The sequence below is a fragment of the Seriola dumerili genome, unplaced genomic scaffold (assembly GCF_002260705.1).
Source record: "Seriola dumerili isolate Sdu_G_001 unplaced genomic scaffold, Sdu_1.0 BDQW01000008.1, whole genome shotgun sequence".
Taxonomy (NCBI): domain Eukaryota; kingdom Metazoa; phylum Chordata; class Actinopteri; order Carangiformes; family Carangidae; genus Seriola; species Seriola dumerili.
Genome location: NW_019174263.1, coordinates 173273 through 199135, shown reverse-complemented (window position 1 = coordinate 199135; position 25863 = coordinate 173273). Strand labels below are relative to the sequence as shown.

At 42.3% G+C, this 25863-nt stretch overlaps 2 protein-coding genes across 4 annotated transcripts in view; both read left to right on the top strand.

Moving 5' to 3' along the window:
• The window catches only part of megf9 (multiple EGF like domains 9), a 60607-nt gene extending 42481 nt beyond the window's left edge, over window positions 1–18126 (top strand). For 2 of the 3 annotated variants that reach the window (XM_022746683.1, XM_022746675.1), the window contains 2 exons: window positions 11110–11379; window positions 15678–18126. In XM_022746683.1, the coding sequence (XP_022602404.1) occupies window positions 11110–11379; window positions 15678–16207 (800 nt within the window). In that variant the 3' untranslated portion in view covers window positions 16208–18126. The remainder of the gene's footprint in view (window positions 1–11109; window positions 11380–15677) is intronic. The other variant, XM_022746690.1, reaches the window with a different exon arrangement.
• Window positions 18127–19605: 1479 nt separating this feature from the next.
• On the top strand, window positions 19606–25863 carry LOC111222864 (lymphotoxin-alpha-like). The gene is made up of 4 exons (XM_022746752.1): window positions 19606–20267; window positions 22182–22212; window positions 22318–22377; window positions 23628–25863. The coding sequence occupies exons 1-4, from the start codon at window positions 20070–20072 to the stop codon at window positions 24044–24046; spliced, it is 708 nt and encodes a 235-aa protein (XP_022602473.1). The 5' UTR covers window positions 19606–20069; the 3' UTR covers window positions 24047–25863.

The window sequence follows — 25863 nt, the reverse complement described above, 5'->3', positions numbered from 1 at the left end:
TCGAATCAGACGCCAGCAAGGTGGAGGTGGGGTACTGGTATGGGCTGGTATTATTAAGGATGAGCTAGTTGGACCTTTTCGGGTTGAAGATGGACTTAAAATCAACTCCCAAACCTACTGCCAGTTTTTAGAAGACACTTTCTTCAAGCAGTAGTACAGGAAAAAATCTGAATCTTTCAAGAAGGCCATGATTTTTATGCAGGACAATGCTCCATCGCATGCATCCAAATACTCCACTGCGTGGCTAGCCAGCAAAGGCCTTAATGATGAAAGAATAATGACATGGCCCCCTTCCTCACCTGACCTAAACCCTATTGAGAACTTGTGGGCCCTTCTTAAGTGGGAGATTTACAGTGAGGGAAGACAATACACCTCTCAGAACAGCATCTGGGAGGCTGTGGTTGCTGCTGCACAAAAAATTGATCGTCAACAGATCAAGAAACTGACAGACTCCATGGATGGAAGGCTTATGACTGTTACTGAAAAGAAGGGTGGCTACTGGTCGCTGAATTCTTTTTTGGAAATGTCAGAAATGTTTATTTGTAAATTTGGAGTTGTTTGTTTGTTATTCTCACTTTAACAGATTAAAATAAACAAGTGAGATGGGAAAATTTTCGTTTTTCATTTAGTTGCATAATAATTCTGCACACTAGCAGCTGCCAAATAATTCTGCACAAATGGATACTCCTAAGAAAGCCAAAAACTCACTTTTACTGTCTTGAATATTCAGATTTGAGGTTTATTAACATTTTGGATTGACCGAGAGCACTGTATTTGTTCAACAATAAAATGAATCNAGATAGATAGTTGCATAATAATTCTGCACACTAGCAGCTGCCAAATAATTCTGCACAAATGGATACTCCTAAGAAAGCCAAAAACTCACTTTTACTGTCTTGAATATTCAGATTTGAGGTTTATTAACATTTTGGATTGACCGAGAGCACTGTATTTGTTCAACAATAAAATTAATCCTCAAAAATTCAACATGCCTAATAATTGTGCATGCAGTGTATAAAGCTGCCAGAGGAGCTGATGCTCCTTCACCCAGGTTGGGAAGGCTGCACAGTTCCTTGAGATTTCCATGTTGATCTCATGGATTACATGTGAAGGAGTGTCTGTCCTGGGGAGAAGGGTAGAAATAATCACCTTGCTGTCAGGACTCCCTGGAGGCCCACTCAGCCACCTTGGTCATGGCCTCAGCAGTGCTCCGGTGAAGTGTGTGGAGGTCACTGGTGCCTGTATGCACTATAATGTACTGGGCGCTCCCCAGTGATTCCTTTTGAAGCAGCTTCATGGCATGGCCGTGGTGTTGAGGCCAGGGAAGTAGCGTTTGGTGTCCAAGTATTTTCCATTGGAGTCCATGAGCAGGTCCACCTGGGCCTCTGGCTTTGCTGGGGATTGGGTAGCAGGGATGTGTCGGTGGGGAGGTTCTGGATGTCAAGCTGTAGAGGTGGGTAAAGGCTGTGGGAGGGGGGAGTTGCCAGTGTTTGAGGGAGCTGGTGGTTTGGCAGCAGGGGAGAGGAAAGGTGTTGGGACAGCGACGTGTCTCATTGGGTGGAGATACATGACAGCTCTTCTCCTGGAGGTGCTCCCTCATCTCCTGCAGCTCTCTGCTGAAGCTCAAGTCTCAGTTCACTGCATCCTCTTTTATTTTCAGGGTGTGAGCTCATAGGGTGATGTTCTCCTCCTCCAACTCACTTACAGCCTGTGTCAGCTGTCTGAGTCTCCATCAGCTCTGTGGTGGTGATCCTACTTAGCTCTGGTATGACCTCCTGGCTGTCTTGCTTTAGCTCTTGGGTGGTATCAGACTCAGATTGCTTGGCCAAAGTGAGCTCTATGAACTCAGTGAAGTCCAGCTCCAGGAGGGAGATACTCTCTCTTAGTTGTTGAAGGAGTTTGGGGGGTGTTGGAAGTGTTTTCAGAGTCAGGTGTAGTAGATGTTTGGAGGCTCAAACATCCTCAGGTTAGGCAGGTTAGGTGTTTGGTGGGAATGTGAGGGCAGCCAGGCTAGGCTGGACTGGGCTTACATGATAAATGGTTTTAGCAATAGGTTACTGAACAGTCACATTCCACATATCCAGTAGGTTTCACTGACCATCATTTAGTCACTTTAGATTTTCACACTTCACCAACCACTAGATGCAGCTCTTACTGGCACTGCAATGTGCAGCTTTTTCAGGACCAAGCTTTCTGTCCTTCTGACCTTCTGGGGAATCTGAGTCCCTAAGTCAGTGGTGGGAAGTGGGCAAGGCACACATAAGGGTTTTCTGTCAACAATACGCAAGTCATTCCACACTAACAGTCAAAAGGGTCATTCAGGATTTAGAAACAGAAAATAGGGATTTAGAAAATATTCTACTCACTCATAGCAGCACAGACAATCACAGACTTCAACAGAAGAAAACAGGAATTAAGTTAATTCTTACGCCAGAGAGTTAAAGGGGCTTTGGTCAGGTCATGGTTCACCAGCAACAGAGACATGGATGCTCCTACCTCCTTCTTGTTTAACCTGGAGAAGTCCGTCTCTTGTATCCAGACAAATGTCTGCCTCCCCCTCCCTGACGGTGCAGTGCCGACTGACCCAATTAAGATGAGAAAACACAGCTGGGCTCTGAAGACAGAGCTGTCCTGGACGCTAACATCTCCCTGGAGGAGCTCACTGCTGCTGTGGCTCAGATGGCTCCTGTTAGAGCTCCTGGACTGGACGGACTGCCTGCAGACTTTTAAAAGCACTTCTGGAAGTGTTTGGGAGGTGCTCAGACAGGCCTGTTACCAGCATCCTGTAGGCATGCAGTTCTTTCACTGCTGCCCAAAAAAGGAGACTTGGCTTTGCTAAAGAACTGGAGACCAGTAACTTTATTGTGCATTGATTACAAACTTCTTTCAGAAGTGCTCACCAACAGGCTGAAACACTTCATGGAATTGATAATCCACAGAGATCAGTCATAGTGTGTAGTGGACAGATCCATCATGGACAATCTCATTAGACATGGATGTCCTATTTCTGGACAGTTGTACTGATTAGCAATTCAGCCCCTTCTGACAGATCTAGGCTGTCAGGAATTATGTTAACAGGGTTGTCTCAGCGCCCCTCGCTGATGGTTTCTGCTAATGCTGATGACATCAATGTATTTGTTAGAAACCAGAGAGATGTGGACTTCTCGTCAAGTAGTTTAAATCTGTATGAAAGGGCATCATCAGCTTTGGAGGCTTTGCAGGTTGGACAGTGGGCAGACAAGGAAACACCAAAGTTACCAGGAAATCTCAGCTGGGGAAAACAGGGCATGAAAATTCTGGGTGTTTTTCTGGGAACTGATGAGTTTCAGAGGAAGAACTGGGAGGGTGTTATGGAGAGAGTGTGTGCCAGACTGTCTAAAAGGAAATGGCTGCTACCTCAGCTTTACAACAGGGGAAGAGTCTTGATTGTCAATAACTCAACCCTTTGGCACAGGCTGAAAGTATTACCTTCACCACTGGGCCTGATTGAAGCGATTGAGAGGAAAATTGTGGATTTTTTCTGGCCATGGTATCACTGGCTGAGATCAGCAGTGCTGTACCTGCCGGTACAGGAAGGAGGACAGGGTCTGGTGGACATCGCATCACGTATCACAGCCTTCAGGCTGCAGACAGCTCAGAGACTGATTTACAGCTTTGGCCTGCCATGGATGGACACTGCTTGTTTGTTTCTGAGGAGGGCTGGACACTTAGGATATGACAAACACTTGTTCCTGCTTCTAGCGTTTCATCGGATGGCTGTGACGACACCAGGGATGTGGCTGTTTGAGGAGCCTCTGTTTGGCAACAGTTTGATCACCTCTGAAGTTCTGTCCTCTGTCAACCAGAGATCCAGACTGAGAGAGGCTGGCTGTGTTAAACTGGGTCATCTCATCAAGACCTCCATCCCTTGCTTAACTGAAGGGCTCAACATCAGATCCAACAGACTGCTGCTCAGTTTGGTGGAGGAGGTCTGCCAGAGGTCCTCATAGTGTTTGCTAAAGACCGTACTCTATCGGACCAATGGGATGATGAGTGTGATTATGTCTTTCCTTCATTAGTTGTCTCACCTGCTGTGGAACAGTTGCAGGGTGAGGAAGACATCCTGCTGTCTCTAAAGACCCCAGATTTGGGAGACTCTGGGAAAGAAAGCAGCCTATCAGATCAGCATGAAGGAGTCAATCTTGCGCTCTCTGGCAGGGGTGAAGGTGTTGAGGTGGACAAAGGTTCTTGGCATGGGATCATCCCTGGGGGGCTGTTGGAATTCCCTGTACAAAGCCCCCATTGGTAAATGGACAGGTGACCTCCAGTGGAGGATTGTACATGGGGCCATAGCTATAAACAGGTATCTGGTGCACCTGAATCCTGGCACAAGGGACAACTGTCTCTCTTTCTGCTCACGGAGACAGAGACATTACAGCATCTGTTTGCCCAGTGTCCCATATTGGGTTGACTCTTCAGACACCTGCAGGCCTGGTTTCAGGGCTTAGGGGAAAAGCTTTCTTTCTGTCTGTTTATCTGTGGTCCACACTACTCTGCAAAGACAAAATCTGTACACACGCAATTTCATTTCAGGACTGGCCAAATTAGCTATTTGGAAAGGTGCTGTATGGTGCTGTGTCAGGGGTCAAGAGTCAGAGGATGTGGCTCTGATGCTGACTGGACTGCTGGCAGTTTGGCTTAGGGTGGAGTTTGAGTTTTACAGTCTGACAAAAAAGACAGGTGTTTGTGAACGTTTGAGGAGTGTAGAATGTGCTGTGCTCAGTTATACAAATCATTGGTTCTGAATTTTTGATTATTTATTTTGTTATTTTTATTTGTTTAGTTTTTGGTAGTTCCTTTTTTGCATGATTTTTTCTTTGTTGTAATTTTCGATAACAGCAGAACTTATGTTAACAGAATTAACTAGAAATAAAGGTCTGATTTAAATATCAAAAATCTCTGTCTCTCTCTCTTTCTCTCACTCTCTATCCCTCTCTCTCAGTGTGTGTCTGTGATTCCATGTACACACAATCACAATATTATATGAATATAATTAAATGAAATGAATAAAATTTTAAATGACCAAGTGTAATATCCAAATCACAGGAGCTGCAGCTGTTTTCTGATGAAGGTACACCGTGTTGTTTTAGAATTAATTCAACAAAGTGCCTGTGTTTTCAAAAAGCCCCCCTAGTTCATTATTTATTAAAGTGCGTCTGCAGAATAGAGTTTTGGTTGTGGTGAGAAATAATCGAAATATTCCAGAGCTGTAAAGCAGAGAGCTTTTCGATCCAGACCCAGTGATTTACGGTGACCTTCCTATGTCACCTCACTCCCCTCCCCTCCAGGCTGCTGCTGCCCCACTTCCACAGTTCTCCCCCAGGTCTCTGCTGAGATCTGGGCTAAGCTACAGTTGCTGTCAGATTCCTGAAAACACCACCACCATTTATCAACAGTTGAACAAAGCATGAGTGGATTCACCTGCTCAACAGCAGTCCACCTCATGTTACCGCCTCCCACTGACAGGTCAGAACAGAGACTAGAAGAGATGAGAGGTGACTTGTTTTAAACCCCATACGCTTTTTACACCTTGGTGGTTTTCAACTCTATATTTGAAACAGATGAAGGATTTTAGTCATTGGACATCTGGATCTGAAGTTATCAGAAAAACAAGCTGAGTAAATGTTAGACAGCTCAGCTCCCAGCCACTGGAGACATCCTGTCCTGTCTCCACTGAAGAGCGTTGGTGAGTCTCTGATTTTTAAAGGTTAACAGCTTTCTTCTGGTTTTAATCCCCTGATGTGTTTGTTATGGAGAGGAGGACACCTCTGTGGATAATTCAGCTGCTGGTAATAACCTGCTGAATGTCTAGTTCATAAGGTATCAGAGAAACAATCAAAACAAAGGTTAGCATCAATCTCAGCTCCGACTCTTCCCTTACATCTCTGTCCTCCGTACAGCGTCGGTCAAACACTTGACTTTTAATGTGAAAATGCTTTATTCAGTGTTTTTAACAATTGGAATCTGTTTGATGTCCTGAACCGCTGACACTGAAGGAACCCAAACCAGGAGGAGCTTATGGTAATGCTGGTGAACACAACAACTCCCATGATCCCACACTATTTCATGACATTACCAACACTGTATTTTGTTATTCTTTCGATAGAGAGACCCAGAAGTTAAACACTGTGGCAGAAGTTGAACATTGTGAGTTTAATGAGTGATGGATCCATTATCAAAATCATCAGTTAATTTTGTGTTTCTTGGCTACGTTTATAATCAGCACACAGTGAGTGACAGTCATGTCTTCTGTTGGGTTTGAGATAAAACAGTGACTGTGATGCTGAAGTAGCGCTCCAGTTTACAATGATATAAAATAGAGAAAACTGGGATCAAAATAATTAAAGTCTGATGATTAATTTAGTTGGCTGATTGTTTCAGCTTGTTGTGATAGTGTTTTTGTCACTGACAGGCACTGTAGGTGTAGCCTGGTTTATGAGATTCTAAGAATGCAGCTCTTACTGATGGTCTGGCCTTGAGCCGTGTCAATTCATAATTTTGCATGTCTAGTCAAGTGCCATGTCAAATCCACCAGACCATAATCACAAACCATATGTCAAAGGCTGACAACTGACCAGTACAGCTAAATAGGTATGCGTACAGTTCAATAGACCAAGTAGTAGGGCCTACTACTCTCTCTCTCAGACACACACACACACACAGCCTTGACAAAAGACAAAAGGCTGACACAAACAGCAGATCAAATAAACACAACACAACCCACAACATCTACATAATAACCACCAGATAGTTTACAAGAATGCCATCCTAATAGCCACACAGCACAGCTAAATGCAGATTTTCAAAATTAAAGCCAACTTATGAACTTGACAAACAAACTACAACATATACACACACACTGAGTAGACCAGCTCATTCCTCCTTCTCTGATTACTGGCAATTCCCCATAAAAAATGTACTTTGAATTATGGAACTGATTAGAATCGTTTCTTGTCAATAAATATGTTTGTTTTGACTTCTAAACTTCTGCTGTGCGTAATTGTTTCTCTCTCCGCTTACCCGAAAAATCCCAACCTCAGACTTCTTTATATATGCAGCCTACAGAAGTTTAAAAGTCAAAACAAACATATTTATTGACAAGAAACTATTCTAATAAGTTCCATAATTCAAAGTACATTTTTACTCAACAAAAAAATGTATAAAGATCAGTCTTTACAACTTTACAAAACAATTCTGTGAACTGAAAAGGAATAAAGCTGCTTGCAGAGCGCACACTTGTATGTGTGTGTATGTGTGTGTGTGTGTGTGTGTGTGTGTGTGTGTGTGTGTGTGTGTGTGTCAGCATACACAAGCAGCATAACCAAATGTTCTTACCTTTAGAAGATTTTCTTCCTGGACTTGGCCTTTGCAAAGTCTGCCACCAGGTCTTCAAAATCCAGCTCCTTCACCAGGTCACTTTCAATGGCCATCAGGGAGAGTGCTGACAGTCTCTTTTGGGTCATAGATGTCCTCAGTTCGTTTTTAATCGTTTCAATCGTGAAAATGTCCTTTCTCCCTCACAGTTTGATACAGGTATGGTGAGAAAAAGACGGAGAGCCACATAAACGTTGGGAAAAGTTGTCTGTAGTCCACTCTTCAGGACAACTTGCAATAAGTTTGCTGGACTTGTGCATGTTTCTAAATCGGTGCTCACATAAGATCGGAACTGGAGAAGCTCATCAGCAAAATCAGTCTCATCAAGGTCGGCAGGATACGATTGTGAGAGCACACTGGCCCATGTCCGGAGCTCGGTTTCATCACACTCGATATCAAAGAGGACACTAAAACGACTGTTTAACTCTGCGTAGGCCTCCAGCTGCTTTGTTAATCCTGAAAGCAAACTGTCGATGATTGTGTTGTAAGTCTCAACTTCAAACTTTTTACTCCCACTGAGAACGACTTCGTTTTCAACTGTCTCATCATGATGGGCTTTCCTTTTGCTCACCCGGTGAGTCTCCGAGTGGTAGGTCTGTGTCACACCAGTGACAGCCCGGGCCCGGGTCTCAAAGTTGGTGAACTGCCCTCGCAGTGATGCAAGGCGCACAGCGGTCTTTAGATCAATGTTCTGCAAGCTGTCACTTGTAAGTTTGAATCTGTGCAGCACAGTGTTCCAAATTACGATCATGAGTGCGGTCTCCAGCTTTCCAAGTTTGTTGCTCAGCGCAGCGGCCTCGTGCCGTGTGTCCTGTCGCTCCTGGCTGTCAGATGCCATCATCTGCAAAGCCTGTCTGATTACAGGATAGTTTTCACAGAGGGCTCTTGTTGTGTCCGCCCGACAACTCCATCTTGTGCTGGAGAGGGGTTTTAGCTTTTTTGTGACGTCCTCATTAAATATTTTATTCCATCGGTGGGTGGACGATGAACAGAAAGCATACAGTGCTTGCAGTAAATCAAAAAACTGGCTTGCTTCCTGACAGCTATTTTCCACACAATTCACACCAACCAAATTTAAGGAATGTGCGGCACATGGGACGTAATGGATGAGCAGGTTTTGTCTTTTGAGATGGGCTTGCAACCCATTATATTTCCTCGACATGTTCGAAGCATTGTCATATGCTTGTCCGCGACAATCAGAGAGATCCAGCCCCAAATCACTGACCATCTTCTGTACACACTCCGCCAGACTTGACCCAGTGTGACTATGAATGGGTTCAAATGTAATAAAGCGCTCAACAACTCTGCCCTTCTCGCTCACAAACCGAAACACAAATGTCAGTTGGTCCACATGAGACATGTCAGGTGTAGAGTCTACTATTATGGAGAAATATTTCGCCTGCTGTAGTTCTGTTGCGATTGTTTGCTTTGTTTTGTCTCCCATCAGGCCAATGAATTCCTCGCATATGGTTGAGGACAAGTAGAATGTGGTTCCATGACCCTTCGCACCGTAGGTCTCAATATGCTCCTTCAAAAATGGATCAAACTGTGTGATCAGCTCTAAAATACCGAGGTAATTCCCATTGTGTGGAGACTGTAAAAATTCATCATCTCCGCGGAAAGGAAGGCCCCTTTCACCCAGGAATTTGATCACTGCAACAATTCGCCTTAACACTTGTTTCCAATACTGGCCTTCTGCTTCCATTTGTTTTGCCAGAGAAGCATCCACGGTTCCCTCCTTCTCAGTATGACGCATAAGAACGAGCATGCACCTTCTGTGTTCAGCACCTCTCTCATGTTCCCTGACTCTGTCTCCACTATGTTTCCAGTCACAAAATCCCGAAACAAATGAGTTATGTGATGAAAACATTTTGCATGCAAAACAGTATATTTCTCCAGTGGAGGGGGAATATATTATCCAATCACGTTTAATAATTTCCCCATTTTGAAGTGTTGTGGAGAGCAGGTCATTTGTGAGGGAGCGAGTTTTTCCCGTTCCCGGCTCTCTCCTGCATGACACAGGGTACTTTTTGGCCCGATTGTGGAAAGCCGAAGCCCCTTTCGCTATAATATCCCCACGAAGGCTTTCAGTTAAAGCACCCCATAAAGCGCGGTCCTCGGGTGGCTCACCTGCTCCCGTCACCGTGGTGCTGGTACTGGTACTAAGGTGAGGGACTGGTTCGCAGTCCTCCGGCTGCTCCGGGACCGCCTCGCTGATGTTGGCCGATACAGCATGGGGCACGGGCAGTGGCACGGGGTCCAATGCTCCACTGCTCCACTGCTGGTGCTAGCACCGGGATCTTCCGGAGCTATGTCTTCTACATTCATCAGTTTAGATTTTTTGTAGAAGTTTGTTATACGCGGGACATCTTTTATCACCGCTGCTTCTCTCTCTTGCTATTCTTCTTTTTTCTTTCTTTTAGCTCCACCGCTCAAAGGCTTTTTCTTATCCATTTTGCTGCTGACCTCCCACTCTGCTGCTGACCTCCCGCGCAGCGCCTTCAGAGTTCAGGTGCCCAGGGTGCCCCAATTATAATCTGGGCATGCGCGTGTGCGCTCTGGCCTCCTGCTCCGATTGTGCCAACAGGAGCCAGTCGTCCAGATACGTTGCTAAGCGGATGCCCTGGCGTCTCAGTGGGGCGATGGCCACTTCTGTGCACTGTACACTGCCCCCCTTTCTCTCTCTGATCAATACACTGTGATTGTAAACCACCTGGTGTTGTAGCTGATCATGTGGTTTCCTCTAAAACACAAACTTAATGGCATCATAGAACATTATAAGTATCTTTTACAAAATAGCAAACACATTAAAATACTGAATCAGTAAAACGGAGCTCCAGGTCAGGGTGGTGTCCTGAGGTAAAAGGCCTATGGTTTCATATGTGCCTGTTATTATTAAATCATTTATGTAAACAGGTAGAGTGTCATTGAGATTAGACCTGTGTACAAAAATAAACATATACAGTTTATACATCACCTGACACATAAATTTACAGGAATTAAAATGGACACAGATAATTCACAGACAGACATTTTACATTTAAAATTTTAAAAAAGCCCAGGCACAGGCTGTTTTTAAAATGTGTGATTGTAGATACATGAGTACAGTCTTTTAAAATGTTCAGTGTATGGGGCGCCTCGGTGGCTCACCTGGTAAGAGCGCATACCATTAAAGCTGTATTTTCTGCATGTCATCCCCTCTCTCCACCTCCCTGGATTTCCTGTCTATCTCTCACTGTAAATGCCCCCAAAAAAAACATAAGAATTAAAAATAAGATAAAGTGTTCAGTGTAACTTCATATTATTGGAGCTCATCCCCTCTGTCTGCAGTGTGGTATGTCAGAGTTCAGTGTGAACCAGAGGACCAGCTAAAGTTACCAGCTGACCTGACGTGTTTAAATGTGAACAGGGAGAACTGGACAGTTTTTATAGCAGTGTCTTTGTATAAACAACATACAGAGCTGCTCCTTCAGTTTGTGAAGGACCCCCCACCTTTTATATAGGATGTGATGATGAGTGAAAAAAGTGTCACCTGTGACACAGAGTCAAGAGGCTTCATTGTGGAGAGAGAAACATTCATATAAACACCATCACATTATCAACAGCAGACACAACTGTACACAGATCTATGTTTTACCTTCTGTACCTGCAGCACAGGTGAGAAGCTGAGCTGTCTTTCTGTCTGTTCCTGTGCAGATCCCAGTGGCCCCCCAGTGTGTGACAGGTGCCTTCCCCAGTACAGCGGCCCACGATGTGATAGGTGCACTGCCGGCTTCTACGAAACCTCTGGGGCCTGTGTTCCCTGTGACTGCAGCGGGAATGCAGACCCCCAGGGCCCTGCCCAGCTTTGTCACCCCGACACTGGCCGCTGCCTCCGCTGCACCAACAACACCACCGGCTCCCAGTGCCAGCTCTGTGCTCCTGGATTCACAGGGGACGCCCGAGCACACAACTGCACCCGTCCATGTAAGACTGAACCACAACGCAGCCTTTGATTTGTTTTCATGACATGACTATAGACCGCTGCTTCACTCTCAGTAACACATGTGTTCCCAGCAGACACTCTGCCACAGTGGAGCTGAGAACAGTTACAGCTCCATTCAGGTTTCCTGCTCAGCTGAGGCATAAAATATAATATATATTAGAGACCGGATCTGACAGAACACAGACATAGACAGGTAGATATAGCTTAAAGGCTAATGTGATCTACTCATTTATTTTTATATTATAATAAGATAAGAGATTCTGCCGGTGTCTCAGCGGTTCAGCTCTGGTGGAGTTTGCCAGGAGATTTTCTGTCTTGGGCACTCTTGATTTCTGGTAGGCTTCTCTGCAGGCGGTCAAAAAGGAAAACTTGATAATAATTAAAAGTTACAATTAACTCTGAGGCACTTCTGTTGTTTTGGTTCAGTTGGTCTTGAGTGAATAATAAAAGAATGTTACTTGGAGCACGTGGCAAAGAAAGAATAAAGGACGCGGACAAAACAATCGAGTGCAAAAGTGTGGAACTACATAGCTACAGAGCTACAAAAAGCCATTGAGTTGGGCTTTGAGCCTGGACTTTGAGCTTTGAGCAAAGTTTTCAGCCAAGTGTGAATTGATCATAACTGTTTTATTTTATGAGAAGAGAGTAATTTTCCACAGAACTTTTGAATAGTTTCATTCTACAGTTTGCGTATAAACTCAAACATCCATCTTCCACCATGACCATAAAACATTAAATGAAATAATATATAAACCTAATGGGACTAATAATGACGGACAGGCATAATATGAGTGTTGAGTTCATATTACATCTTTCAAACCTGGAATTAATCATAATACAAGTGGTTAACTGATCAAACAAAAATATAAACATTTCACAAAGTTAACAGTCTGTACATGTGGATTACACAGCTCAGTTCTTTAACTGTAATAATAATAATATGGACATTCTGGATGTCATGCAGAGTGTTACCTTGTGTGAAGGATGCTGTCAGTATGGTCATATTAAGGACATTGTCTTAAAGTCTACATGTTACATTTCAAACATTCTATAGGATGTAGAAGTTTGGGATTGAACTATTACATAGAAACATCTCATGAGTTACAGAACAGTTAGATAATTTAGATAATTTAGATATTCTTCCTGTGAAGAGTGTTCTGCTGGTCACTACCATGGATTGGAATGTGGGTTGTAGTTTATGACTCTTATCTAGAGAGGGACAGAGGAAGGGAGGTTGATGTGTGTATGTATGTGTGTGTGATAGTGATAGTGATAATCAGTCCTTTTGGTGTTACTTGTCTATAAGAAACAATCAGATATCATTAGACAGAGTCCTATTTTTACAAACTAGATTTTGCCCATGTTTTCCAGTTTGTCTGGTGTCCATTCTGGTTTTCCTTCAGCCTTCCTACAAACCCTTTCTACTAAGGCAGGCTACAACCACTCGCTTATTCAGGCACTGAACCCTGTAGGCCAGTGAGTCTCTCAAGTACTGTTTTGAGTGCACAGATTTGAATGTACTTTTGGAGTCAAAGGAAAATGATAACAGCAAGGACACTGACCTTGATAGAATGGTTGAATGTACCACATACTAAATTAACTTCTGTATGGACACTGTAATACCAGCAAGGACTGTACACTGCTTTCCAAACAAACACTTGATCACCAGTAACATCAAGACCCTCCTCAACCAGAAAAAAGCAGGCCTGCAGGGATGGAGACAGGGAGAAGCTCAGTGCAACATGAGCTGAAGAGGAGATTAAAGCAGGCAAAGGAGGACTACAAAAGGAAAGTAGAGAGGAAGCTGCAGCACAACAATACCAGAGAGATGTGGAAGGGGATGAGGACCATCGCTGGCTATAAAGAGAAGAGCAGTCAGGCAACATCAGGTGATGATGTGCCAATGAGTTTAACCTGTTCCACCACAGGTTTGACACAGCCTCACCTGTTCTCTCTCCACTGCTTCAACTGCAGCTTCTCCTACAGCATCTCCTTCACAACCTGACACGGCAGCTACAACTCTCTCCATGCTGGGGTCAAGTCTCCTGTCCTTTACAGCAGAGGAGGTGCGGGCTGAATTCAAGAGGCTACGTCCTGGAAAAGCAGCAGGCCTGGATGGTGTGTGTCCGGGGGTTAGGACTTTGCTGCCCAGCTGGCTGAGTCTCTGCAGAGGATCTTCAACTTAAGTCTACAAACAGGGAGGGTCCTGGTCCTGTGGAAAACATCATGTCTTGTCCTGGTACCTAAAGTACGACGGCCGGCTGAGATGAATGACTACAGACCAGTGGCCCTCACATCACACATCATGAAGACCCTAGAGTGGATGCTTCTCTACCTTCTGAGGCCACAGGTTAAACATGCACTAGACCCCCTACAGTTCGCCAGCAAGGAACATATTGGAGTGAATGATGCTGTGCTTTACATGCTCCCCTGGGCCCATTCTTAGTTGGATGAGCCAGATGTTTACATGAAGATTATGTTCTTGGATTTCTCAAGTGCATTTAACACCATCCAACCTGCCATTCTTAAAGACAAGCTGGAAGGGATGGGGGTGGATCCCTGCTTCACGTCCTGAATTGTGGATTACCTGACAAGACAACCACAGTACGTCAGGCTGGGTAACTGTGTCTCAGGGAGCAGCACTGGGGATCCACAGGAGACTGTTCTGGCTCTGCTCCTGTTCACCCTGTATACGGCTGACTTTAAATACAACTCTGAGTCTTGCCACATCCAGAAATACTCAGATGACACAGCTATTGTGGCGTGTATCAGGAAGGAAGAGGGGTACAAGGATCTGACAATGGCCTTCAGTGAATGGAGCGACAAGACCTGAACACCTCCAAGACCAAGGAGATGGTCATGGACTTTCGGACACGGATGCCATCTACTGGAAGGGGTAGAGCCAGCTCTTTTTCCTCAGTAAGGCTCAGGTACCTTGATGTCTGCAGTGAAATGTTGCATGTTTTATCAGTCAGTGGTGGACAGTGTACTTTTTTATGCTGCAGTGTGCTGGAGCAGCAGCATTTCCGACATGAACAGAAAGGCTGGGTCTGTGCTTGGCAGGAGTCTGGACTCACTCAGGACTGTTATGGAGAGATGCATGCAATGAAAGACATTTCATTGCATGCAACATTCTGGCAGGACAGAGAAGCAGCTAAGGGTGCAGCAAACATCTCATCTCACTGCGCTGCAGAACAGAGAGGTTCAGGAGATCCTTTGTTCCCACTGCCATCAGGCTATACAACAACTCAGCCAAAAGAAGTGGAATAATTTAATTATAATTGTCTATTTATTATTAGCTGTTATTATTATTATCAACAATGAGCTAAGGGACACGATAAAGTATCTATCTGTCAATCTATTGATCTATCAAATTATGGCAGATGACATGATCATGACCAGATTCATCGTCTGAGGCCTTGGCAGTATTGTTTATCTTGACATGCGCTCAGCAGCCGTCCTCATTATTATCAGAGCTGTTGATCAGATATAAACATGGAGATGCTTTTTGTTGGTTGGTCTCTTCTTCAGGACTTTAACATTCAGGTAGAACACCTTTTACCTGGTGAACTGCTCAGTCTTTGTCTCACTGTTCATCTCTGTTAATCTCCCTCCATCATCTTCATGTTTCTTCTCATTTTACAACCATTTATATGTCAGTAACTAACTGGTAACATTAATAAATGATCAATGTTTTTCACAATTTACTATAAGGCACCTTTTACCAATAATTAGTCAGATTAATGAGTAGTGAGCATTAACTTGATCTTGAAATAGTGAATAGTGAAACTGAATTAATTAAGCTATTTATAAATCTAGTCTTATTGTAAAGTGGAACCACAACAAAGAAATGACCTGCACCAAGTCCTCACATGAACATGTTAAAAACTTTCATGTTAAATAAGATGGAATATAAATAATAATAATTAAATAACACAGAATTAAAAAAATAGAAATAGATAAGTTAAAAGTACATTGAATGCATAGAATCAAATAAGAAACTTTTTCTTTAAAGGAAAAACTTTTCTTTGTGCACAGCTCTGAGTCATACAGATCTACAGAACCTAAATGCACCACAGGTTTTGATCATGACAGCAGCAGAGGACAGTCTTTGAAAATCTTTATTACAAGTTTATAATCTAAGGCAATGCAGCAGGTGTGTTCACAGTCACATGTAGTTTTGTCTATTTGCCACTAGGTGTCACAACTTACTTTGGTTTCATATCCACAACATTGAATCTGTGAAAATCTCATGTTTTCATGTGTTTTCTCTCCTCAGCACCACGGCTCATTCCCACACCAGCAGGTACAACCACGACAGAGGCCCCCACAATCATCACACCCTCCCCCTCCACGTCTACCACCAGCACCACTTTGACCTCCTCCTCAACAGCCAGAGGCATCCCGGCCTTCACTTCCAGCGGCAACACAAGCGCCGTGCTGACCACCACCGCCACCATCCAGGCTCTGCTGACCAGCCTGAGCAGCCCCACTGACAACACCACGGCTGCCCTGACTGAAGTCTCCTGGACGCAGTTCAACATCATCATCCTGGCCGTCATCATCCTGGTGGTGCTGCTGCTATTGGGCTTTGTTGGAGGCGTGTATACCTACCGGGAGTACCAGAACCGCAAGCTAAACGCCCCCTTCTGGACCATAGAGCTGAAAGAGGACAACATCAGCTTCAGCAGCTACCATGACAGCATCCCCAACGCTGACGTGTCGGGCCTGCTGGAGGATGAGGCCAACGAGGTGGCACCCAACGGCCAGCTGGCGCTCACAACGCAGGGCAACTGCTACAAGGCTTAGCACACCATCCACCCCCAAGCTGGACACCTAGATTTACAGATGACACAAAGCTGCTGGAAAGTACCAAATCCAAAGCTCCTTCATGTATGACTGCTTGTTGTTATCTTGCTCGGCTACGATTCTTCACAACTCTGCAAAGTGACAGCACTGATCAAGCAGATCTGATCAAAGAAATGGAAGAGTTTTTTTCCCTTTTTGATATGATTTTGTTTGGAATCAGTGAAATGGATCCAAAGAAAAGTGTTTGTTTGAGTTGTGCCTGAAGGGGGCACTGTTGTGCACATTAGTTGGGTAATTGGCATCGCATGAGACAGGTGCAGAGCGTCCACCTGTGTGATCCTGACACCAGGGAGAGAGGCTACAAGACAGCCTAGCATTTCAGATGTTTTTAAAAAGGACTTTTGACTGTTTAAGTTATAAGTGGATCACCTGGAGCAGTGATCTGAAACTGAGACAATGATTGTTATTTAATGAATTTTTATTCAGTTCTTATTTATTGGTTGACGTTTCATCCTTGGGAGAAATGCTGCACATGTATGATGTGTTTATTCATGGTGTTTTATCTTAACGTGCTGTCAAATGGTAATATGAATTGGCCAATATGTTCTCATGTATAGTTTGTGTGTTTTGGAGAGAGTCGTAGGGGGAGAGGAAGGCTGCTGGCACAAGCATTATAACAACCTCACCTTTTGTTTATATTCCTTTCTGTTAAAGCGTGCCAGCTCACCTGAAGTCTAAGAGGAGTGTTCCTTTTAAAGATGCATCCACCATTTATAAACTCTCACATTTGACACTACTGCAGGGCTAAACCGCCATAATCTGCTTGTGATCTAATCAGCTCTTTGCTGCCTACCTCAGCAAAAGTTGGATAAACCATTAGAACAATGTTTCACATACGTTAGAGGCCAGGTTCAGGACGTGTGATGTCTACAACATGAACAGTATTCTAGTATTGATACTTTTGCTATGGAGTGAAAACTACCCAGAGAGCTCAAAAACACATGCAAACAGACAAAAAAAAAAGGCCGAAATCATCATCAGTTTAATAACACGAACTGCAGATACTCACAACATAACCACACAAACACGCTGCATAGACGACAATAGTGTTTCCAGGGGACATTAAAAGTGATGCACCTGGCTGGAACACACTTAAATACATAACATAAAAATATATAAAACATGTATTATAAAAACATCTATGTTCACTTGTTGTTCAATACTTTTAACTTCAAAAGTCACAAAACATTGAAAAACAAGCAGTTTTCTGTTGTTGTTTTCTTGTTTGTGTATTTGACTGTGAGTATCTGCAGCCCATGTGTTGTCATACTGATGATTTTCTCAGAGTTTGCTGTGTGTTGTGTTGAGCTCTCTGGGCCACCGTAGAAACAACCTGCACATAGTGAAAAAGCCTTGTTGTTCTCACGTACAGTTGCATCAGTAAGCTGCTATAAAATCAATGCACTTCAAAGCTTCACACCTGATCCTGGACGTGGATCATGTGTTTTCTGTGTTGTTTCGGTTACCATTGGTTGGGTGCGCTTCTTTTTACCATGGTGAATGAGTAAAGCTAATTATGGAACTAACTCCTCAGGTACTGGCTCTTTCCCTAATGTGATCACTGTAAATATGATTACTGTACAGATGAATGTGAATAGTAACGCTATTAATGTACAGGTAGGATACTGTGTGTACACTGTCACTCTAAAGCTCCAACCTTTTACTCTGGAGGGTGATGTCGCTTTCAGCCCACGGCTTTTTCTATTTTTATTTTTATTTCTTATTATCAGTGGGCTTTGCCATATTCACAACTGCAGGACTAAGAACCATAACCCAGAACTTTGAACAAAGAATGAAATGATGTAAATAATACCCCAACATTGGAGCTCAACTCTCAAATAAAAATGGGATTAACTGTTGTCTTTGTTTCTCACATATCTTTAATTTCAGTCACTGCCATATGTTACAGATCCAGATATACACAGATGTTCTGCTCAGATATGTTTGTTTTCACAAAAAAAGTTAAATTAATTAGTTAAAATTGCATCTACTTCTTCTCACTCATTTAAAAATCCAGAATGTATGAATATGTAAATGTTCACTTCAAATATCGAACAGCTGGACACAAGATGTCTGCTCTACTGTGAAGTCTGTTAACTGGAGGTTTATAAGGACTGTGGCTGGCTTCCATACTAGTTGTAATGTCACAAAATCTTGCTTGTGCATAAACTGCACACCGTAAATAAAGATGGAAGTAGCCTCTGTGACCTCACCCACAGGTTTCTGAAACTCAAAGAGCTGCGCCACTGTCACCATCTTGGCAGTGCCTGACTCCACCCCTAACTCCCAGCTGATCCAAGTGCCAAGACTTTGGTGAAGGTTGTTTTGTGGCAAGCACACGTTCAGTCATCTGTCACTCAGAGGCCATGCCCTCAATTCTCCATAACTTTAAGCCTTAATAAAATGTAAACAGGTGAGTTATATAAACAGTTGTCATGAAAGAGGAAATTAGCTATAGAAACCAAACCTGTTTTTGTACCAGGCTTTAAACATATTTATTTTTACTGTAAAGTTGGACATTTTAAAATGGGGATTTATGGGGATTGTTGGAGCCAGACTCCAGTGGTCATTAGAGGAACTGCGGGTTTTGGTTCTTCATTGTTAATACTTCATGTTGCAGTCTGGAGGCTGATGGTTGTATGTTCACACATTAACCTGAAATATGAGGTAATCACAGAATGTGAAAACAAAATCTGCATCTGTGAAGTCACCATAAGAGACATTTTTGTGCAGTGGGTGGTTTTAATTAACAATGTGTTAATTATTCTGCCTCACTTACATTCTCCTGTTAACATCTTATTTCTTCAGAACAAGGTTTGCAGCTGACCACTAACATCATCTCCCTCAGTCACAGCTACAGGCTGATAACCCCACCTTTACATCTGACATCATCTGTTGGAAGCCCACACCTCTTGTTTAAAACTGCTGACAGAAGGAATGTTGTTTATGTTTCATGTTAATATTACAGCACTTTCTGTTTCCAAAGTCGTTATTTAGCTCTACATAAATCAAATGGATTTTATATTGACATTTTATGCCAAATATACTAAACAAATAGAGATCGGGGGTTGGTTTGATAGAATATGTTAGTCTGCAATACTTCCAATACAGTTATAGGATAGGTACAGTTAAATCTGCTGTGTGGGAGTTTCACTTGTGTCTCTTCTTATGGCCATCAGGTCATCTGCTGCTGCACGGTGTCATTTAATTTAATGTTTTTTTTCTGTTTCTCCAGTTGATGCCATTTGACCTCAATATTGCATAATGAATGAACATTAGTCATGAGAAAGTGCATTGTGGTTTCAGTTAAAGTAACATTGACAGTAATGTTTTTATTTAATGCCTTTGACTGCTGCGAAGTTTGCAGACAGTTGGTCTCAACAGGAAGTGGCTCTATGGGCAGGGGCTGATGTTTGATGTCATATTGGGCTGATTACAGTCATTAACCCTGTGTTTCTGTGTCAGTGGCAGTGGTGTGGCTCTCTCCCCTCTCAGTCTGTACCGGGGTTGATCCTAGCAGCAGGGCTCAGACAGTGGGGCCATGCTGTGATATGGGGCAGTCAAAACTGGACTGGGAGAACAGCAGCTCTGTCGCGGGACATATTGCGTCTTATGCTGATGAACCGCTTTGCAGTCCTTGGACCTACTAACCTCAGAAAGAAGAAGTTGGCGTTAGAGTCTCGAAACGCGGTGAAACTGTGTTAAATCGTGACTCCCACAAACCTCAGACCTGCGGTTTTCAACGTGGGCGAACCCGCGCTGATAAATGGAGACGGTGATCCTCGAGTGAGAAAACAGCGGCATGGACGACGACAGCTACTCCGTGGGAGAGGCAGGACTCTATCTGCACAACACCTCGATCCAACTCATCCGCAGAAAAGAGACGCGGTTACTGCGAATGGTTCAGCTTTTAACCGTGGTGGTCCTGCTACTGAGTTCAGCAGCTGTGGCTTTACTTGTTGTACTGGGAGGGCGAGGTCCCGAGTCACTGCACGACCAGGTAACGTTTATACACCAAATACTGCGCAGTCCTTCAGCTAACAGCCGCTGGTGTTGCTGCTGGTTGAACAAAGCTGTCATTGTTTTGAACTTTGTGTCACTTAAAGGTGTCGAATTATTAATGTATAGTCTTTTTTCTCTTTTTATAACTGAGCAACTTGTGGAAACGTTGCTAAACGTGCTGCTATGAAGTTTAGAGTTTTTACGCTCACTGAGCAGGTCGAAGTTTATTTCCGGTTGCAGAGTTGCTAAAGTTAGCTAACTGATTTATCAACCATGTTTTCCGCAGCAGGTGCCCACCTCGGGATGTCCTGCTGTTCGCCAGCACACAAAATGCATTTTTTTTTATTAATTATGAATCGGCAGTACAAAGAAAGCACCATTACCCTAGGCAGACACGTTCAGGTGTCCTCAAAGGAATGACGCGACTTTTTTTTCCCTAAGCGCTTTAACGAAGTTCTAAAATAGTTTTGAGGAGTGACAGGGCGGAGCCTTCTTGTCTTTTTGTTGGTTCGTTGCTTAGTAACAAGATACGTCCTCATTTCTTCTTCGCCTGATAAATCTTTGGCAGGTTCGCCGCCTAGCGTGGTGCTGCCCTTCAGATTCAACAACGAGCTGTTTCTGCTGGTTTTAAACATATAAAGATATTGGTGGAAAATAACTAATAAAAATCTTTAAAATGAAAAATACCCTCCCTCATATGGCTGTTGCCTTTCTGTGCTATATTAGCCTTGCTCATTAGCATGGCTGTCAGATTTACATTTAGCTTGCCTTGTCCTATTAGACTCAATGACTCAGTTTCCTTTTAAACTGTGTTTGTGTAATGCATCATTTAATTCTTTAGTACCATATATGACCAGGCAAAGCTGGAGTAGCATTAGCCTGTGCTAAATATTCTACCAATTACTGTAGATTTAAATCCTTAGTTACTATAATAGATATTTTTATATTCTATAATATTAATAATAATAATGATATAAATATTGTTCTGCTATTGCAGTGTGGTTATACAGAACATTGTAATACAAATATCATAATGTTCATTATAAAAAATTAATTACATAAGATGGGGTCAGTTTATATTTTATAATTATTCAAGTGACTCATTACATTATTTAGCGAAGTTGCTGATGCATTTATTGTAATGTACAGTGCATTCAGAAAGTACTGACTCCCTCTCTTTTTTCACATTTTGTTATGTTGCAGTTTTATGTTAAAGCAGTTAAATTCATTTCTCCCTCATAACTCCACAGTCATTACCCACCACTGATGGACAGACATGTTCAGGTATCCAGATGTTTGATTGTAACCAGGTCAGTTTTGGATTTGGTTTTAGCCAGGTAGATACATTGCCACTGATAGATATTATATATATACACTGGCTGCAAAGTGCCTGACTGGAATTTATTGGTAACTTTTGGTGCTGTTCTCACCTGGAAACAACGTATATGTAGATGCATGTAGTTAGCATAGCAGATATTTTTCTGTATCCCTCCCCAGATGTGAGCCTTGACACAATCCTGTCTCTGAGCTCTGCAGCTGCTCCTTCCTCCTCATGGTTTCTGCTCTGATCCGCAATGTAAGCTGTGACACCCAATAGACAGTAGGTGTCCAATCAGCTCAAATGGAGGAACCTGAGCTAAACTAACAGAGTCATAGTAAAGTGTCTGAATACATTATGTCAGTTTTTCCTTTTTTTAATAAATTTGCATACATTTCTAAAATTGTTTTCACGTCATTATGGGGGACTGATGAGGGGGGAAATGAATTTAAACAATTTCAGCATAAGACTGCAATATGACAAAATGTGAAAAAAGTGACAAGGTCTGAAGACTTTCTAAACTGACTTGTGTCTGTGTTATTTAAATTTCTTTTTATAACAAATGTTGCTAAGAAAGTGTTTGTTTCCTTTCAGCTCATGAAGCAGCCGGACAGCCAATCATCAGGTAAATATCTTGTTTTGTCATCTAGTGAGATCACAGCTAATCTTGGCTTCTTGTAAAATCAGTCATTCATCAAAGTGTAAAACACTTTTTAAATCTCTCTTGTAGGAATCAGCGACAAACAGCAGCAACTTTCAGGCTTGGAGAATCCAAGCGCATTGCTAACAGGTAAAACTAAGTGCTTCAGTCACTGTTTGAATAAGGTTTTACTGTATTTGGTTCCACTAGTGTCGCTTAACATAACATGTAAACTGAATGAACCTATAAATTATAATATACTGTATTTTAACTATATAATCAGCCACCACACAATTGTTATATTATTCTATAAACATACATTTTACAATATCATATCAGCATATTCTTTTCATTAGATTTATTGTTATTCTTTTTTCCTCTTTTTTGATATCATATAAAACATCATTATTATTATATATTGTTTTGTTTTTATTTTTTGTTTATCTATATCATTATTGTCCATTATACTTTCCCTCCCACAGATAAATACGACTACATCACATATAAACCGTGAAAAATCGCTCACACACGCACACACACATCATTGACACATACCATACACATCATATCCTTTTCATTTCTATATCTGTTTATTGTTTACATTATACGTTCCCTTCGTGTCTTCGTTTTTTGTGATGCAAAGTCACTAATACAAAAACAACTATATAATTAGACTACAGAGACTATTATTTTGTGTATGTAGCAAACATTGACTTTAATGTGACTTTTTCTTTTGACTTGAAAATGGGAAAATGCTCTGGACAAAGCGTAAGAGCTGTGAATCATCACACTGGATTTTCAGTAATGTCAATTATGAGCCAGAGCTGGTCACAGTTGAAAGCTGCAGCTACTCTCAGTAACACGTGATGAACAGAGTCAAAAACCAGAATCCACTGCCTGTCACACTTAAGTGTGACAGGCAGTGGATTCATTAAATAAAGATCAATTAATCATGAACACATGAAACAGAACAACCAGCACTTTCAACTGTATTCAGACTGGACAGTAAATACAACACCAGACATTTTTCATTGAAATGATTGTAGATCTGAGCTGAGGACTTTAATCAGATTATTAGAGTTTCTGATGAAACCAGAGCAGAAAATGAAGCTACACAAGATTGTCCTGATAAATAAACACTGACTAGATTCCTGTTCTGCTTATTGTGTAAAACTGGGATCATTGGGCTGTTCTGGGAGCTGACTGGGAGCTGGGCCACAGCTCCTTATATACAGTATACATACAGATATATGTGTTTATATATAAATATATACATATATTATATACACACACACACACACACACACACACACACACACACACACACACACACACATATATATATATTTATATATAAAACATTCATAAGCTTGTGTTTGCCTCTCTGCTCTCACCCTCAGCTCCATTTGAGAAAAACACTGATGGGAAATACCTTCTATGGGAAAGTAAGATAGGAAATGCCCACTGTCACGGAGGCTTCAACTACTCAAGTGGGAACCTTGTTGTGCCCAGGAAGGGCGTCTACAGAGTCTTCCTGCAGATCACCTACGAGGGTGAGCGTGGCCCTGAGTGCTCGGGTGAAGAGGTACTCAGTAACATCGTGTACTGTATCACAGACAGTTACCGTGGGAAAAGGCCTCTGCTGTCAGCAGTGGACACAGTGAGCTGCAGGATGAAGCACTGGAGTAAATCCCTCTACACAGCCGGCTCCTTTCTCCTGGAGGCTAACAGCAGACTGCGCGTGAATTCAACACACCCTCAGCTGATCGCTAACAATGAATACCAGGTGTTCTTCGGTGCTGAACTCCTGCCTCAGTGAGCAGGTTAGACAGTCCAAACACCTGAGTCCACCCTGAGGTTGATGCTCCCTCCACTCCATGAAAACCTCAGGGAGGAAACCAGTGTAAGCTGCTGGTATCTGCTTGACTGCAGATTTGATTGATGTCACTGATGTTATCACACTATCCACAAAAGAACATCCCTAACATGAGGCACTGCCAACTGTATGAAAAATCCTCTAACTTATTTTATATGTTTGAAAGAAAGAAGCATTTTGTCAGAAACAATCAGTCGTTTGAATGAAGCATCTATTTTTGAAAAAAGTTGTTTAATCAAGAAAAAAATTCTTCTTACAGGTGAAGATCTTCTCTGTTTTATATCGTCAAATGAATAGGATTCTAATTTACAACTGAGTGTGATTTGGACAATTTGGAGATACGAGCTTGTGCTCTGGCTGGATAAAACGGCTATCTGCTTATTAGATTTTAATATACCTTGTTTACAAGTGAAAAGTTCACAGTTCACCTTAAAGTATTAAGATTGATTCCGCAGGAAAACCAGTGTCAGTTTGGTCTTGCCCCAAAATGCTGGAAACTTTGACATATGGATTGAGTGTGTTTTTTTTCTGCTGTGGTGGAGCAAGCATTAGGAAAGAGAATAAATGACTCCAAATGCAGTCATTAAAACATGTTACGTTCCTGACACAACATGCATGTAAGCACACATTGCCTCAACCCTAAATATCCATCTGACTTCAGAAGCTTTCAGCAGCAACAGGACATTTTAGTTTGTTGTTTCATCTTTGAAAGGATTAATAATTTAATGATTAATCATTTGTAAGGCATTTTCCCCTGTTGTAACCACTTGTTGTGACAGAGACAGTGTTGGACCGACTTCAAAGCCAGAGGACAGGGTTAGAGGGTCTAGAGGAATGAGCAGACAGATAATTGGTCAGATGTGATGACGAAGTTTCGAATGAAAGGACCTTTGACAGAGTGGAAAAGCAGAAGTGAGGGGGAGGACTAAAGTCAGACTGGGCGAGCCTAGAGCTGTAGAATCTAAAGGGTCGCAGACATTGGTGTAACACTTAGTATTATTATTATCATTATTATTATTATTATTATTATTATTATTATTATTATTATTATTTATTATTATTATGTTAAGAAAAGTCAAGTAATTGGACGTTTTTATATATATTTTTTATCCCACAAGCATCTGAATGTGATCAGTACTGTACTGTGATTTATCATCATCATCATTATTGGAATTTGAATGAATGGTCCAGAGGAAGTGTGTTGGTGTTGAAGCCATAAAAGTCTGAATAACTCTGTTGTTTGTACATTCCTCACTGTGTTGCTGTAGTGAGCTCAGTGTGTTTGATAAGGGAAATTTGACAAGTAGTAAACATTGAGTATTTACGGGCAGACTGTAAACCACACCCACACAGTCCTGCTGCCATGGCCACAATTTTGTGGTGTGTCTAATCAAGTAGTAAATGTGAAAAATGACTTTCACCAACGCACCAAACCAAACGCCTCCAACAAGAGAGCTAGATTTCTACTGTCAGTGTGAATGACACTCACATCTGTTGTGAAACTTAACTGTTAAAATAGAAGATGCTGGAAAGTGTGGGGAGCTGTCAATGTCTCAGAGCTGGTGTCATGTCTGACTCAGGGTGCTACAGAAATCAGTGTGATGAGGGATCGTACTCAGTTTGTGTGTGAATGAATTTGACTTTTTTCACCATGGGGTTCATTGTAAGCTGATAAAAATATATGGAAAAGGGTTTTTCTCTCTTTTTGTAACATGAATGTGCTGCTGTATGTACGCTCATATAAAGCTATTTATCAAGAC

What these genes read in the sequence shown, in the direction of transcription:
- LOC111222864 (XM_022746752.1), top strand. Translation starts at nt 20,070, where the DNA reads ATGGACGACGACAGCTACTCCGTGGGAGAGGCAGGACTCTATCTGCAC. An exon ending in CCGAGTCACTGCACGACCAG is followed by an intron (nt 20,268 to 22,181) that starts GTAACGTTTATA and finishes GTTTCCTTTCAG; the next exon opens with CTCATGAAGCAGCCGGACAG. An exon ending in GCCGGACAGCCAATCATCAG is followed by an intron (nt 22,213 to 22,317) that starts GTAAATATCTTG and finishes TCTCTCTTGTAG; the next exon opens with GAATCAGCGACAAACAGCAG.